Source organism: Stigmatopora argus, chromosome 1 (genome assembly GCF_051989625.1).
Source record: "Stigmatopora argus isolate UIUO_Sarg chromosome 1, RoL_Sarg_1.0, whole genome shotgun sequence".
Taxonomy (NCBI): Eukaryota; Metazoa; Chordata; class Actinopteri; order Syngnathiformes; family Syngnathidae; genus Stigmatopora; species Stigmatopora argus.
Genome location: NC_135387.1, coordinates 15,038,415 through 15,051,711, shown reverse-complemented (window position 1 = coordinate 15,051,711; position 13,297 = coordinate 15,038,415). Strand labels below are relative to the sequence as shown.

Genomic DNA, 13,297 nt, shown 5'->3' with positions numbered 1-13,297 from the left:
TGATTGTGTGTGTGATTGTGTGTTTGTGTGTGTGTGATTGTGTGTGTGATTGTGTGTTTGTGTTTGTGTGTGTGTGTGTGTGTGTGTTGCATCTACTGTGTGTTGCATCTACTATGTATTTAAACTTGTCATCCTTTCTTACACGTATACAGACTAGATGAGCAGTAATTTTATTGAAAGGCACCTTTAACAAAAATGAGCAGCAGGGGGAAGCAGAAACCAGAGTGTAGTGTCTTTGCGTGTGCGTGAGTTTTTGTGTGTTGGATTTGCAGAGCTGCTGTTTGTCCCACAGTGTTTCTGCAAGACTTTCAGTCACTCTACTGCGTTAATCCCAGACGGAGCAGCCCTGCCACCAACCTCCGGCCCCCTTGCCACCACCATCATTTCCATCCTCCTCCTCATTTTCTTCTATTGCATCCTCATCATCTACATGAGCCATCTTTAAACTATCTTCTGGACAACTAATGGCTCGCTGAGGTCTAATTGTGATCACGTGAGGGGCTAAGAAAGATCTTGTGGAAAATTGGACTTTGCTGCGGTTCTTCTTGGTTGTTCCACCATGGCGCGGTCAGTCACATTGGTCCTGGTTCTGTTAGTGTGGCAGTTGTTCGTAGGCAGCAGAACCCTCAGCCAGCCCCACGCCTACGAGTCCCCCGATTTAGACCCGGAGCAGCATCGGCGCCTGGTCCGTGGCGCCGAAGAGGATGAGCAACAGTCCACGTACGGGCAGTCCTTTGAGAATGACTCTGTGACCCCACCTCAATTCACCCGTCTATCAAACGTGACGGATTTCCAGGGCCAAGGAATATTCAACCCCTTCTACCCACTGAGCCGGAGCTCCTACATCGCATATGCCACCGTGCTGGCGGCTGGCCTGCTGCTGGCAGTGGGTGTGGTGGGCAACATGGCAATCATGTGCATCGTGTGGAACAACTTCTACATGAGATCTGCCTGGAACTACCTGCTTGCCAGCATTGCTTTCTGGGACTTTCTGCTGTTGCTGCTCTGCCTACCCACAGAGATGGTCAACTGGCTGTCACACCGCCGCATCCTGCCTGAGATCACCTGCCGATTGGTGCCCTACATGGAGGTAGGTGGAGCTTAGGTGGGTGGGGTCATGGTAACGTGCAGATTTCAGCAACTATAATAGTAACAAGTGAAAAAGTCCATGAATTTGGGCATTTATTGTAGATCAAGACGATCTGTTGCAGTTTAAGATGAGCATCACAATGGTGAAGAAAGGTGATTCCAATGAGATGGTTGTTGGTGCCAGACAGGATGGTCTGAGCATTTCAGAAACTGTTTACAGAAATTGGTCAGAAAAAGAGAAAACATCCAGTGACTGTCAATCTTTGGGCGTAAAATCCCTTGTCAGGTCAGCTGAGAATGACCAGCAGATATAAAAGCAGCAGTAACTCAAATAACCCCTCACAGCAGAAAACCATACTGGGTGCCAACCCTGTCAGCTAAAAAATAGGAAACTCTGGCTACAATTCACACAGATTCACCATTATTGGACAATAAAAAAAATTGAAAAATATTACATGGTCTGATGAAGCTCGATTTGTGCTGTGACATCGAGATGGTAGGGTCAGAACTTGGTGTCATTGAAATGATCTGCATATCTTGTCTCGTATCAGTGGTTCAGGCTGGTGGTTGTGGTGGTGTCATTTTGTGAGGAATATTTTATTAACATATTTTGGCTCCATTAGTCACTTTCAGGAGGATAAAGCACTGTTGTAAAGCCATCAAGTCATCTCAGACTGTTTGTTTTAACAAGACAATGAGTTAATTGTAACCAAATGACCTCCACATTTACCAGATCTCAATTCAATAGAGTACTTTTGGGATGCGGTATAACAGGAGATTTTCATTATGAATATAAATCCATAAAATCTGCAGTGATTGTGTGATGCTATCATGTTATAGTAATGTAGATAAAACTCTTTGAGGAATCTTTCCAGTATTTTGTTAAATCTTTTCCTTGAATGATTATGGTAGTTCTTTACCCTTTACACGCCAAGTGTACTTAAATAAGTGTACTGTATGTAGCATTCTACAGAAATGTGTTGTTAAAAGCAGAGTTAGTCAGAATTGTGTTGTTGTGATGACCAAATGAGATTAGCTACATTTATACCAAGCAAAACCATTAGTGAAAGTAATCTTTTGCCTTCTTTATTAATTATTGCATCAACTGCAGAACATTTTCTTCATCATGTCAGCGTGGAGACCAATCACTTGAGATTGGCATCACTTGTGTGGAGCTAAACTTTGAGAAACTGTAGACTAACCTTTTTTTTTTTTCAGAAATAAGCATCACAATTCTTGAGCGTAATAAATCGTTCGTGTGAGTGTTTCAAATAATATCCAGTGGAAATACAGACATGACATGACCAATCTTTTGGAATCTGCTTACTTTTGGCATGTTTGATTGCAAGTGAGGGCTGACAGTGGTTATGTCTCAGGTGGTGTCTTTGGGCGTCACTTCGTTTACGCTGTGCGTGCTGGGAATTGACCGTTTCCACGCTGCCACTAGCTCCTCTCAACCAAAGACACGGCGAGTGGAGCGTTGTCGCTCCGTGCTGGTCAAACTGGTTGTGGTTTGGGTTGCTGCGATGCTGCTGGCCAGTCCTGAGCTCTTCTTGTGGCAATACGCTAGGGCCACAGCTCCAACAGCTCCAGACTCTTGCTCCATCAGCGTCTCGGCGCCATCCTCACTCCTTCTGCCTGACTCCTTACACTCGTTGTTGCACAAGTACCACCAGGTGAGACCACAATTGACACACCCAAAGCCCGTTTCCAGCACTCACGGCTAGACCAAGTGATCTGATTGGTTTTCAGGCTCGCATGTGGTGGACGTTTGGCTGCTACTTCTGCCTGCCTGTCCTCTTCACCATCCTCTGCCAAATGGCAACCCGTAACGTCCACAGCGACTCCAGCTCCGCCCACAAGCAGCGTAGCCACGACGACCCCTCCACGAATCACAAACGTCATCATCATCAGGCGCTGGAGCGGCAATTTAACTGCACTCTCTTAGCATTAGCGCTGGTGTACAGCATTTGTGCGCTGCCCCAACACATATGCAACATCACGCTAGCATATACCAATATTACCGTCTCTGAAGACACGGCGACCACTCTGGCCCTTGTACATCATTTCCTCCTGTTCCTCAAGTCCTCCATCACGCCTGTGGTGCTGCTGTGTTTATGTAAGGTAGGTTTCCCCAACCACATTCTTATCTCACCTATCTTCCCTCTTCTTATCATTCTAGTTACAAGGTATCCCAAACCCACACAATATAAACAACCATAAAGGGAGTAGACTCTAATATGGCACATTAATATCGGGTTTACCACTCTCTGTGTCCAAGGAACTAAACAAAACAGGTTCACAAATAAAGGTAAGATAGGTGATATTCAATATATACTAGTATTCACAGATAATATGATCGTCAACTACAAGAAAGAAAGTATATGAGCCCTTAACATTGCATCAAAGGGAGCCAGTACCAATTCATCACTTGAAATTGGCCAGTCAATTGGCTACAATTATTTTTAAGATGTCTATAACTTTTCAAACTAAAATAGTGCACAACCAAATCTGGTTTTCTTGGCCAGGTTAGGTTTTATTTACTTACTAATTCCATAATAATCCATAAACTCTAAACCAGTCAATACGTCGATCGCAATCACCAGTGATAAATTGATCTTGGACATTTCTACTTCAATTCGGTGCTAATTGGTGGTGATGGGACGAGATCTTATTCTTGGTGTTATAATACTGTACTGTACTCTGGCTAGTTTTGTATTTGGTAAAAAAAAACCCTCTAATTAATTTTCTTGAAATGGAAGTGACATCTAGTTGTTGATTGAGCTTCCCTTGCACCCAGTTAGATAGGTCCATATTTTCCACAATCAAGAGAACGTTTCCTATTATCAGGTTTAGGTGTTTTTAGTTTTTTGTGCTCATAATCGTTTTGCAAGAAACAAGGAAAGGCATTCTTCTCTAGAATACCTTGATACTCCGGAGATTTTATTGTGGCCTGAAACGATTCCAGTCACCCTGTGCCAGATGAAGCAACGCATTCCCAGAACATCAAAGAGTTATGTTGTGTTTCACAGTGTACATTTTATTTAGTTCTTTGCTTTTCTTTCATTTAAAGATGCATACCAACACTTTGAGGCACGCATCTGAATGCATATGGTGCATATGGTGTGAAAATGTTGGTTCCACAGGCGCTGGGTCGGGTCTTCGTGGACTGCTGCTGCTGCTGCTGCCGAGCGTGTCAGGAGAACTCGGTTGAAGGTTCTCCGGCATCTGCTCATGTCCAGCTCAAGACGGCCAAAGAGGCGGCCATCTTCTTTGACAAAGCAAAAGACACCTCTGCCATCTTGTCTATCTCTAGTTAGATTATTTTTTCTCCTTCTTTGTTCTTTCTTGCCCCCATCATGCACCCTGCTTCTTGACCTCCCTGTCAATGGTTGTTCTATTTCCTGTTTGCCTGGGAAGTCTCATCTGTAGTTATTTTATAGATCCATTGAAAATTTGGAAAAAGATTGATGTGATCACAAACAAAAAAAACACTGTTGCAGAAGGCACAAAAGTGATGTTTTAGTAGGAGTTTTAAATAAGGGTGTTATTTTAAGTATTAAACATAAATCGTTAAATTCAAGGTAGTAAAACTTGAGTCGGCACAAATCATTTCATTGCAGTCACTTGACTTTTGTTTGCTGTTTTTTTTACGTGATGAACGTCAGATTAACTCCTTGACTAGTTGACTTTAACGCACTTACTGTACGTGAGCGTCAAAATACTTTGTTTGCATTTGAAGACTAACGGCCTGCTGGTCCTGTTTGAACCATGTGACCAAAGTGACGGTATATGTTGTCATGGTTTCGTGAAAGAATGACTGTCAACAATGGTAAATAAAAATAACTTGAATTTCAGCACTGATGATGTCATCACTTTCCAATCAAGTCTCACAGTCCTTCATCATAATTGCCAGATGCAAAATTAAAATATTTCTAGAGATAACATCTGTTTGTAATATTCTGCTGATAATATGAGAATGAAATCACTTTTTTTTACTGTTGATATAAAGAAATCATAAGCGAAATAATATTTATGAGTAGAATCGTCCCGTCGCTAAGGGAAACTCTCAATCTGGCTTTCCAATTACCAAGGCACAAAGTTGTGCTGAAAAGAAGTCTCCCATCACATTTCCCACCACTCTTGGTTCCCTTTGGCAACATCGATGAGTGTGTGTGTGTGTGTGTGTGTGTATGTGTGTGTGTGTGTGTGTGTATGTGTGTGTGTGTGTGTGTGTGTGTTTGTGTGCTGGGTGTGTGTGTGGACATGTGTGAGAATTTAGGAACAGACACACATGCAGGAAGTCAGTTTGCTTGACAGCTAAGATGTTAAAGGTCAAACTGGAAAAGGCTGTGTGTGTGTGTGTGTGTGTGTGTGTGTGTGTGTGTGTATGTGTGTGATATCAGCACACAAACTTTAGCAAGCGGACTCGGCCGTGGAAAAGCAGCAAGCTCATTAGCAGTGATGAGCGCTAGCCCGCTGGTCCGATCCCCTAAAACAGACAGCCTCTGTTCTCTAATGAAGCCACCAACACAGCGCCCAACAAACCTGCGACCATTCATCCCCTAATGTGTGCTGGTGCAGACCAGCGTTATGCAACGCAAGGTCACAGGTTCAAGTCTCTCATCAATTATTTTACTGGTGTTATGTTCAAGGACAAGAGTCAGCTCGGTAAATCTCAACGACCTTCCTGGTATTAACATGAAAAGTGAAAAAAACAAGTCTTATGAATTTGCCCGATTGACCAATAAAGACTTTAAACTTTAGGTATGAAGGAATATTTGCCTCCAAAAATTACATTATATATCTTAAATCTAAAGTAAATGTTTTGTTATTGATTGAAAACAAAGAGTCACTTAATGAATTAGGATGAATGTTTCCACTAGCGCCACCACCAATCTTAATTCGAATAAATGTCTTTTGAAAAGTTTTCATCAAAATATTTTCAAAATTACTGTCAAAATTAATGACCACTAGAAGATGAACCCCGGGAAAAGGCTGGCAACCAATTCAGGGTGTCCGCCACCTACTACCCACCTAAGTTGGGTGGGATAAGCTCCAGCACCCCTGCAACCCTTAGTTTGGATAAACAGAAGGTAAAATGAATGAAAGAAAATGAACTCTATTGATTTTTGTTAATGACAGAACCTTTTCTTTTACGCAACCATCAGGTCAAAATGTCAGACTGAAGGCTGCCTGTCAAGTCGCCACTCAAGTAGTTGTTCTTCTCGTGGACACTAACTTTGGAGCCCGATCTATCAATTTCTGTATCTAATCAATTAATATTGATAGCAGACTTCTTGATTTCTGCCCAGCCTATATTTTACGAGTTAGCGTTCAGTTTAGTCAGCCCATCTCCCATCATCTACCTTGCTCAAGGAACAAGTTTTGTTTGTGGTCACGGAACATGAGGTTAAAGGTTAAAGTTCACGAGTGTCAAAAATAATGTGTCTTATGCGTCAACTTTTGTATTGCTGTCCACCGTCATGACCACTGGCCCTGAATGGGTTAAAAACACACACGTAAATGGACACACTCACACAAACAGGATCACATTGTTGGTTTTGTGTGGGAAAATCAGGGATGTGGGATAGAGGAGGGGGTATCCTTGGCTTGGAGGAGGGCTGCCGTTGTCATGACGATGATCACAGGGTCGCGGTGGTGAGCGAGTTGGAGTTTGGGAGAGGAAGCATTACACTGGGGCCTCCTTCTTTGCACACAAACACACACACATGCATGGATGCTTGAAAGAAAAGAGGGAGCGTTGGCTTGGTGACAGGACGGTGGCAGGGGGGCGGAGAGGGTGTTTGGGTTTAGGAAGACGAGATGAGCTTTTTATTAGTTTGATCACGTCAGCTGTACAAATGAGCAGAAAAGTTTCTTTATTTTGGTGTTGTTGTTTTTTTATTTTCTTTGAGCGTGTGAGAAAGTTCTCGTCAGACGTGACTTGAGGGCCGAAGTCTTAGGTACCAAACCCTGACGCCCCCTGGTGGTCACATCCAAATTCATCATTAAGCGTGAATGACTTTTTAGTATAAATGACCCACATGAGAAAGATTGTTGTTCAAAGGATCTAAATACGAAAATCAGGATTATCTGAGAGGTGTGATAATGGTGTCAATAATGTTTACACACATCAAATTTGTGTCCTGAGTGCCGACAGTTTGGAACGAATGTTAAGTCAGATGCACTAAAGTTCTTTATATTACCAGAAGTAACTTAGAGCTTCAGCCAGGGTGTCATAACAGAACTATTTTATCTAGTTTTCACGGGTAAATCTTACCAGTTTTACTGGCCCAAGAATTCCACAAATTACATTGGCGCTACCATCAAGGACAGAACTGTGATTTAGGAAAACTAATTATCCTGATTGAGAATGTCAAGAATTGATCATTTATCGAAAAGTACTCAGTAAATGGAAATGATTACACCTGTTTTAAGGGTTGTTTCCTGACCAGTAAATGTCACTTTCTACTAATATCGTTATGGACATTGGTCTTGTAAAGTGGACATTGAAAAATAGTTTTGCCGGTGTCCAAAAAAACCACAAAGGGAAGAAAAGACACATTTCCATATCATAGATTTTTCACTTTAGTTGTGTGACGTCAAAAAGGCATTTTCTCCTAAATAAAAACTCACAGACGAGTGATGTTGTGCACCTGAGAGGTCTATGTTTGCGAGGTGGAAAAAACAACAACCTTGTCATTACAATGGCTGCGCTTAATTTCCTCCACGTTTTATTTTGGTGCGAGGGTTGACAAATTGACGACGCATCTCTGAGCACAACATCGTATTACATTTCTTCTTAAGTCCACATGAATCCAACTTTTACATTTCTCACATTGCGTTGGAGAAGCACGAGCGGATCACGTTTCTACTCGCCGACACCTTCCGTTAAAGATCACTGGGTCTGATTCACATGACTGATAAATAAACTAGGCTGATCTATTATCGACATAAATAGCATGATCATCATTACATGACTCCGGCGGCCAATATGTCAAAAAGCACAACAACAATAAAAATACAAAACTCAAAAAGTAGTTACACATGAAACGCTTATCAACATTTATCATTATTCTTATCTTACAAAAAACAAAATCAAGAGTGCAATAAAAAATTCCAAAGGGACGTAAACATCAAACTGAAAGGGAGGGACAGGAAAAAAAGTGACCAAATGATGAATGACGAAAGGATGAGGGAGAAATGACGTCGATGGGGAAGAGGAGGCTCATCTTTCCCGTGGTGTGCCGGAAGGACCGGTCAAAATGGCCGACGCGCTAATGATCTCACTTGACAACAAAGTTTTAAAACTCTTTGTTGAGAAACACTTGACTCGGTTAAATGGAGATTAATTAAACGACCAGCGGGGACCGCAGGCTTTTCCTGTTTCCCGTCTGGTCGCCCCCAACTCGGAGCTTGGCGCGTGAGATATGGGAGGCTCGTGGGTAGTGTAGTTTATGCAACATGGAAATATGAAAATGGAAGGATGAGACGGGAGGAGGGGCTTGGGTCTGGCAAGGCTGGTTGGGTTTGAGTGTGGAATTTGGGGCTTGTCTACTCTCAGGAACTCCTCTTGGTCCTGGAATGCTGGATCAGCCACTGGAGGGTGATGTCTGTACACCACAAAGAGAAAAATCAGGAACAGTGGAAATTTCCAAGGCCCACTAAAATCATTCTGTTGCTTGGATTCTGATTTTTTGCTGCAGTTTACCAATGTTGTCCTTTTCCTTGCAGGAGATGGAGTAGCAGCAGATCTCTCTGTCCTGGATGGCCGACAAGTTCCTGGAGGAGACCAGCAAAACACAATGAGGAACCTTTCGACATGGAGGACAGGCAAGGAAAGTTGTACGGTTTATAGTGATTTTACATGCTCTCTATGAGTTCCTTCTCGTCCAGAGCTCCTGGCAGGTCCCGCTTGTTGCCCAGAACCAGAACCTGAAAATACGATACCATGTCAAATCCAGCTAGGAGATGAAGGATCAGTCCAAACGTATCGGATGTCTTTCAAAGTCAATGTTAGGGAATGAATTCACAGACTCTGGATTTAGCTTTGCGTGGATTTGAAGCTAAATCCTACACACTCACCGGAATTCCCTGCAGTTGAGGTTTGTCGAGCAGGTTGTGAAGTTCGTTCTTGGAGGCTTCGATCTTCTCCGGGTCGGCCGCGTCCACCATGTATCTGCAAACATTGCGATAGTTGATTACCGGAACGACACATGATAAAGATAAGGAGAGATAATGAAAGATTGAGGATGACTTACACTATGGCGCTGACTCCTCTGCAGTAACGCTCCCACATGCTCCGGAAACGAGGCTGCCCACCAATGTCCCACAGCTGTAAAACGCAGGCACACTTTAGCCTTTCACTGAGGACACTGTCTCAGAAACAGAGCAGGGACCCACCTTGATGGTGACGTTTCCCTTGGTGATCTTCCTCATGTTGAAGCCCACGGTGGGTATCATGTCTTCACTGAACTGCCCCGACTGAAACAAGGCAGTCAAAGCAACCATGTGTCACTCTTTTCAATCAATATCTATTAAGATCTTATTGAGCTGAATGGCCCATAACACATTTCCTGTTCAAAACACGATCCTGTCAGTTAAAAATTAGGATTTTTTTTCTATTTCATAGGGTCATATAGTTGTTATAAAAGCGATGGAAGCATTTTGCCAAAAAGCCAAAATTTTAAAGGTGTTTGTCAGCATTTTTTGACTATCGATGACGGCAATCTGAACGAGTTTTCCCCTCAATAACAAAATAATGCCCCCGACTATATTTAAAGCTAATGGGCATCTCACGCAAAAGGAGTATAGAAGAGGTTTCTGTTCTTTACGACCATCCGACCATTTCCCCCATCACTAAGCGGTGCTGATGTGAGGAAACCACGAGAACGCAGGGTTTAGCTCGAAATCAAACGAGTATGCTCTTGTAGCAAAGAAAAGACTGGTTAAAGTAGATTATTATATTGATAAAGCAAGAGGTTCCATCCAAAGGCTAACATGAAGCCGTTGAGGTCATCGGCTCAACAACGGATGGAGCCAGCCTGATGCTAACAGCTGCTCGCTACCTTAGCCTTCTTACCGCGATCACGTTGACGAAGGTGGTCTTCCCCGAATACTGCAGGCCCACCAGGGTCAGCTCCATCTCCTCCTTCCAGAAGAGCGCCTTGAACCAGTCCAGCAGTTTGTTGATGAGCGCTATCATCTTGGTCGTCCGCTGTTCAGGCCAATGCTAACCGATTTGCTTCCCCTGATGCTAAAGCAAGGCGGCTCCCCTTGCTAGCAAACTGGCTGACGCCCCGAACGAGAATTTGTCCAAGTGACAAGCGGGGCCAGCGACGGACTACCGATCTGCGCCGTCGACCTCGAGCTTCGGAGATTAAAGGACGTCTAGTGTCGGTGATTTTTACACGCGAACCGACTTAGTCTTTTTCACCTTTTCGCTGCTGTTTACTACGAGACGCCTTTCCTACGAGAAAACGTTCCGGCAATGTAAGAGGACGGACTTCCGGCTATGTCAAAATAAAACACCCACACGAGGAATGTGCAAAATAGAAACTAAATCAAATCCATTCTCCAAGCCCAGGCACCAGATATTGTTATCTTAAATATATAAATACTGAGGAATATTAGTAAAAGACAAACGTCTGATTAATTATGCGTTTTAGACACATCAGATAAAAGTACTGTCTTAACTAAACTCCTGCCATTGACGACGATTGCTGTCCAAACCCTTTTATCAAACATTTTAGGACATAAAATATAATCGTGAAACTGCATTTTACAGCTCATCCTTCTCGCCAATTTTCCATGAAAAGTGCTCTGATGTCCTGATGAAAAATATTGTCGCTGAGCTCCCCGAAAGTTGCGCTGAATATTTTTGCCACTGGAGAGCAGTGTTTAACTTTTTGTGATGAGAGCACCACGTTCCCAATTCCAGAGTGCACGACTACCATTAAATTTAAAGTGCTCTTCTGTAAGAGGGGTTCCTAAAAAAATCTCGTGCATCAAAAAAGTAGGACAAACAAGTTTGTTCTTTCCATACGAATACATATTGGCAGTCGTTACGATGCCTTCCAGAGGGCCTATCGTCTTTCGACATGAGTTGTTGGATATAAACTCCCTCATTACTATTCTATTCAGGTGTAAAAAGGTTGCCAGAACAGGCCGTGTTTTTTTGTTGAAGGCAGAGTTATTGAGTCTTTTTGCAATGGATGAAAGGACAACATTGTGTGCAAGAAATACAGTAGCGGGGTGGTGTTTGATCTATTCTGTTTAAAGATAGACTTTCCAGTCTGTTTTCCATATCTCCCTCCTCTACCACACTTAAATCAAATGATCAACTCATCAGCAAGCTGTCCAGAAGCCTCATACCGATCCCGATTATTTGATTCAGGTGTGTTGGTGGAAAACAGACTGGATAGGGGATCTCGAGGACCGGACTTGGCCACCCGTGCTGTAGATGATCAGGAATCGTGGTCCATTGGAATGCAAACAGTGTGTAAGAGTGCATGCATAAGCTGTATGTGTGTGTGTGCGTGTGTTTGATATAACGGTGGGATAGATTATTCATTCATTCATTCATTCATTCATTCATTCATTCATTTTCTGAACCGCTTTATCCTCAGTAGGGTGGCGGAGAGTGCTGGAGCCTATCCCAGCTGACTTCGGGCCAGAGGCAGGGGACACCCTGAATTGGTGGCCAGCCAATCGCAGGCAACGGACAATCACTCTCACATTCATATCTAGGGGCAATTTAGAGTGTCCAATCAGCCTACCATGCATGTTTTGGGAGGAAACCAGAGTAAACCCACGCAGGCCAGAGCAAACTCCACACAAGTGGTCCGACCTGGATTTGAACCCAGGACCCCACAACTGTGAGCCCGACGTGCTAACCACTCAAGCCGCTGGGCCGCCAAGATTATTTATAATTTATGAATTAACACAATTAGGTTCCAGGCGACACCAGCATAGCTATCTGTATTCTGCTCAGAACAGTGTGTGGCTATGTGGTTCTGTGGTCTCCGTGGTGATGCAGCAAACAATCTAACTGTGTAATTGCCAAAAGTTATAAATCTGATGCACATTTGTCTGTGAGGGTGCATGTACCCGCATGTGTGTGTGTGTTGGTAAGTGCAGCCAAGATGGGCACTGAGAGGAAAAGCAGAATCTTAAGGCTCCTCCGGGTTATTTTTGGAACAATTCCTGCTTTTTCTTTATTTAATCAGTGACTGCATTGGGCATTTGGTAAATTCAAAAGTGAGTTTGCAGTCAAAAATTACGGGTATTACCTTGCATTTACATTTGAACAGCGTTTAAATGTTATTATTTGATGACTATGCTGTACAAATATTGTGCTCCTCAACTTGCAGAAGAATCACCACTCAAGTCCTTTAAAGCTAAAAATATACATGTACTTTGCTTTAAGCTGAGGGGCCGAGCAGATTTAACCAGGATTTGACACAAATATGGAATCTTCACACTCCAGAATTTTCCATTCACCTTTCCTCCCATATAAGGGGTGTGTGTCTGTGTGTGGAGGTTTTGGTGTCTCTGCGTGTGCATGTGTTAGAAAGTTAATGTTAAGAGCTGTAAACAAACACATGCTCCCGACGTATTTCAACATCTTGAAAAAGTTCAATACGTTTATCAGTGATTTCAGAAAGTGAAAATGTTGTACATATTCACATAGTAAGATTTTCAGGGGGGGAAAAGGCATAACATATTTCAACCTCGGAGTTTTGATACCATTAAAGAGGATCACGTTCCAGAATCATGAACAAACAATTGAACTTTTTCCTATTTTTTTCAATAAATGGGTCTGGTGGACGATTGGTTAGTGCCTCACAGTTCTGCTGTCGAGGGTTCCAGCCCAGGTCAGTCCTCACTGTAGGGGTTATCATCTCTCTGGGCTTGTGTGGGTTTTCTCCAGGTGCTCCGGTTCTCTCCCACATCCCAAAAACATGTAGGGCAGGGTAGTTGAACTCTCTAAATTGCCCCTAAGTATGAGTGTGAGTGTGAATGGTTGTCTGTCTCCTTGTGCCCTGTGATTGGCTGGCCATCGATTCAAGGTGTTCCCCCCTGGTGCCCGTAGTTGGCTCACTTAGGCTCCAGCATCCCCTGCCACCCTAGTAAGTATAAATTCTTCAGAAAATGAATGAATAAGAATAATTGAATTTTATAGGTATAACAGCTCATTTTTGGA

At 43.1% G+C, this 13,297-nt stretch overlaps 2 protein-coding genes across 2 annotated transcripts; one reads left to right on the top strand and one right to left on the bottom strand.

Annotated features, from left to right (window-relative positions):
• The first annotated feature begins 303 nt into the window (after nucleotides 1-303).
• Nucleotides 304-4,946, top strand: gpr37l1b (G protein-coupled receptor 37 like 1b). Its single transcript, XM_077615675.1, has 4 exons — nucleotides 304-1,090; nucleotides 2,466-2,765; nucleotides 2,842-3,213; nucleotides 4,236-4,946. The coding sequence occupies exons 1-4, from the start codon at nucleotides 560-562 to the stop codon at nucleotides 4,407-4,409; spliced, it is 1,377 nt and encodes a 458-aa protein (XP_077471801.1). The 5' UTR covers nucleotides 304-559; the 3' UTR covers nucleotides 4,410-4,946.
• A 2,710-nt stretch (nucleotides 4,947-7,656) lies between these two features.
• LOC144082736 (ADP-ribosylation factor-like protein 8A) lies at nucleotides 7,657-10,598 on the bottom strand. The gene is made up of 7 exons (XM_077610075.1): nucleotides 10,175-10,598; nucleotides 9,496-9,576; nucleotides 9,354-9,427; nucleotides 9,178-9,271; nucleotides 8,960-9,027; nucleotides 8,804-8,874; nucleotides 7,657-8,705 (listed from the first exon to the last, which is right to left on the bottom strand). The coding sequence occupies exons 1-7, from the start codon at nucleotides 10,295-10,297 to the stop codon at nucleotides 8,653-8,655; spliced, it is 564 nt and encodes a 187-aa protein (XP_077466201.1). The 5' UTR covers nucleotides 10,298-10,598; the 3' UTR covers nucleotides 7,657-8,652.
• Between the last annotated feature and the right edge of the window lie 2,699 nt (nucleotides 10,599-13,297).

Excerpts from the sequence above, each read along its gene's own strand:
- LOC144082736 (XM_077610075.1), bottom strand. The coding sequence starts at position 10,297 with ATGATAGCGCTCATCAACAAACTGCTGGACTGGTTCAAGGCGCTCTTC. Across the intron at positions 9,577-10,174 it reads CCTTCGTCAACGTGATCGCG|TCGGGGCAGTTCAGTGAAGA; the intron begins GTAAGAAGGCTA and ends GCCTTGTTTCAG. Across the intron at positions 9,272-9,353 it reads AGAGGAGTCAGCGCCATAGT|ATACATGGTGGACGCGGCCG; the intron begins GTAAGTCATCCT and ends CAATGTTTGCAG.
- gpr37l1b (XM_077615675.1), top strand. The coding sequence starts at position 560 with ATGGCGCGGTCAGTCACATTGGTCCTGGTTCTGTTAGTGTGGCAGTTG. Across the intron at positions 1,091-2,465 it reads GATTGGTGCCCTACATGGAG|GTGGTGTCTTTGGGCGTCAC; the intron begins GTAGGTGGAGCT and ends GTTATGTCTCAG. Across the intron at positions 2,766-2,841 it reads TGTTGCACAAGTACCACCAG|GCTCGCATGTGGTGGACGTT; the intron begins GTGAGACCACAA and ends ATTGGTTTTCAG.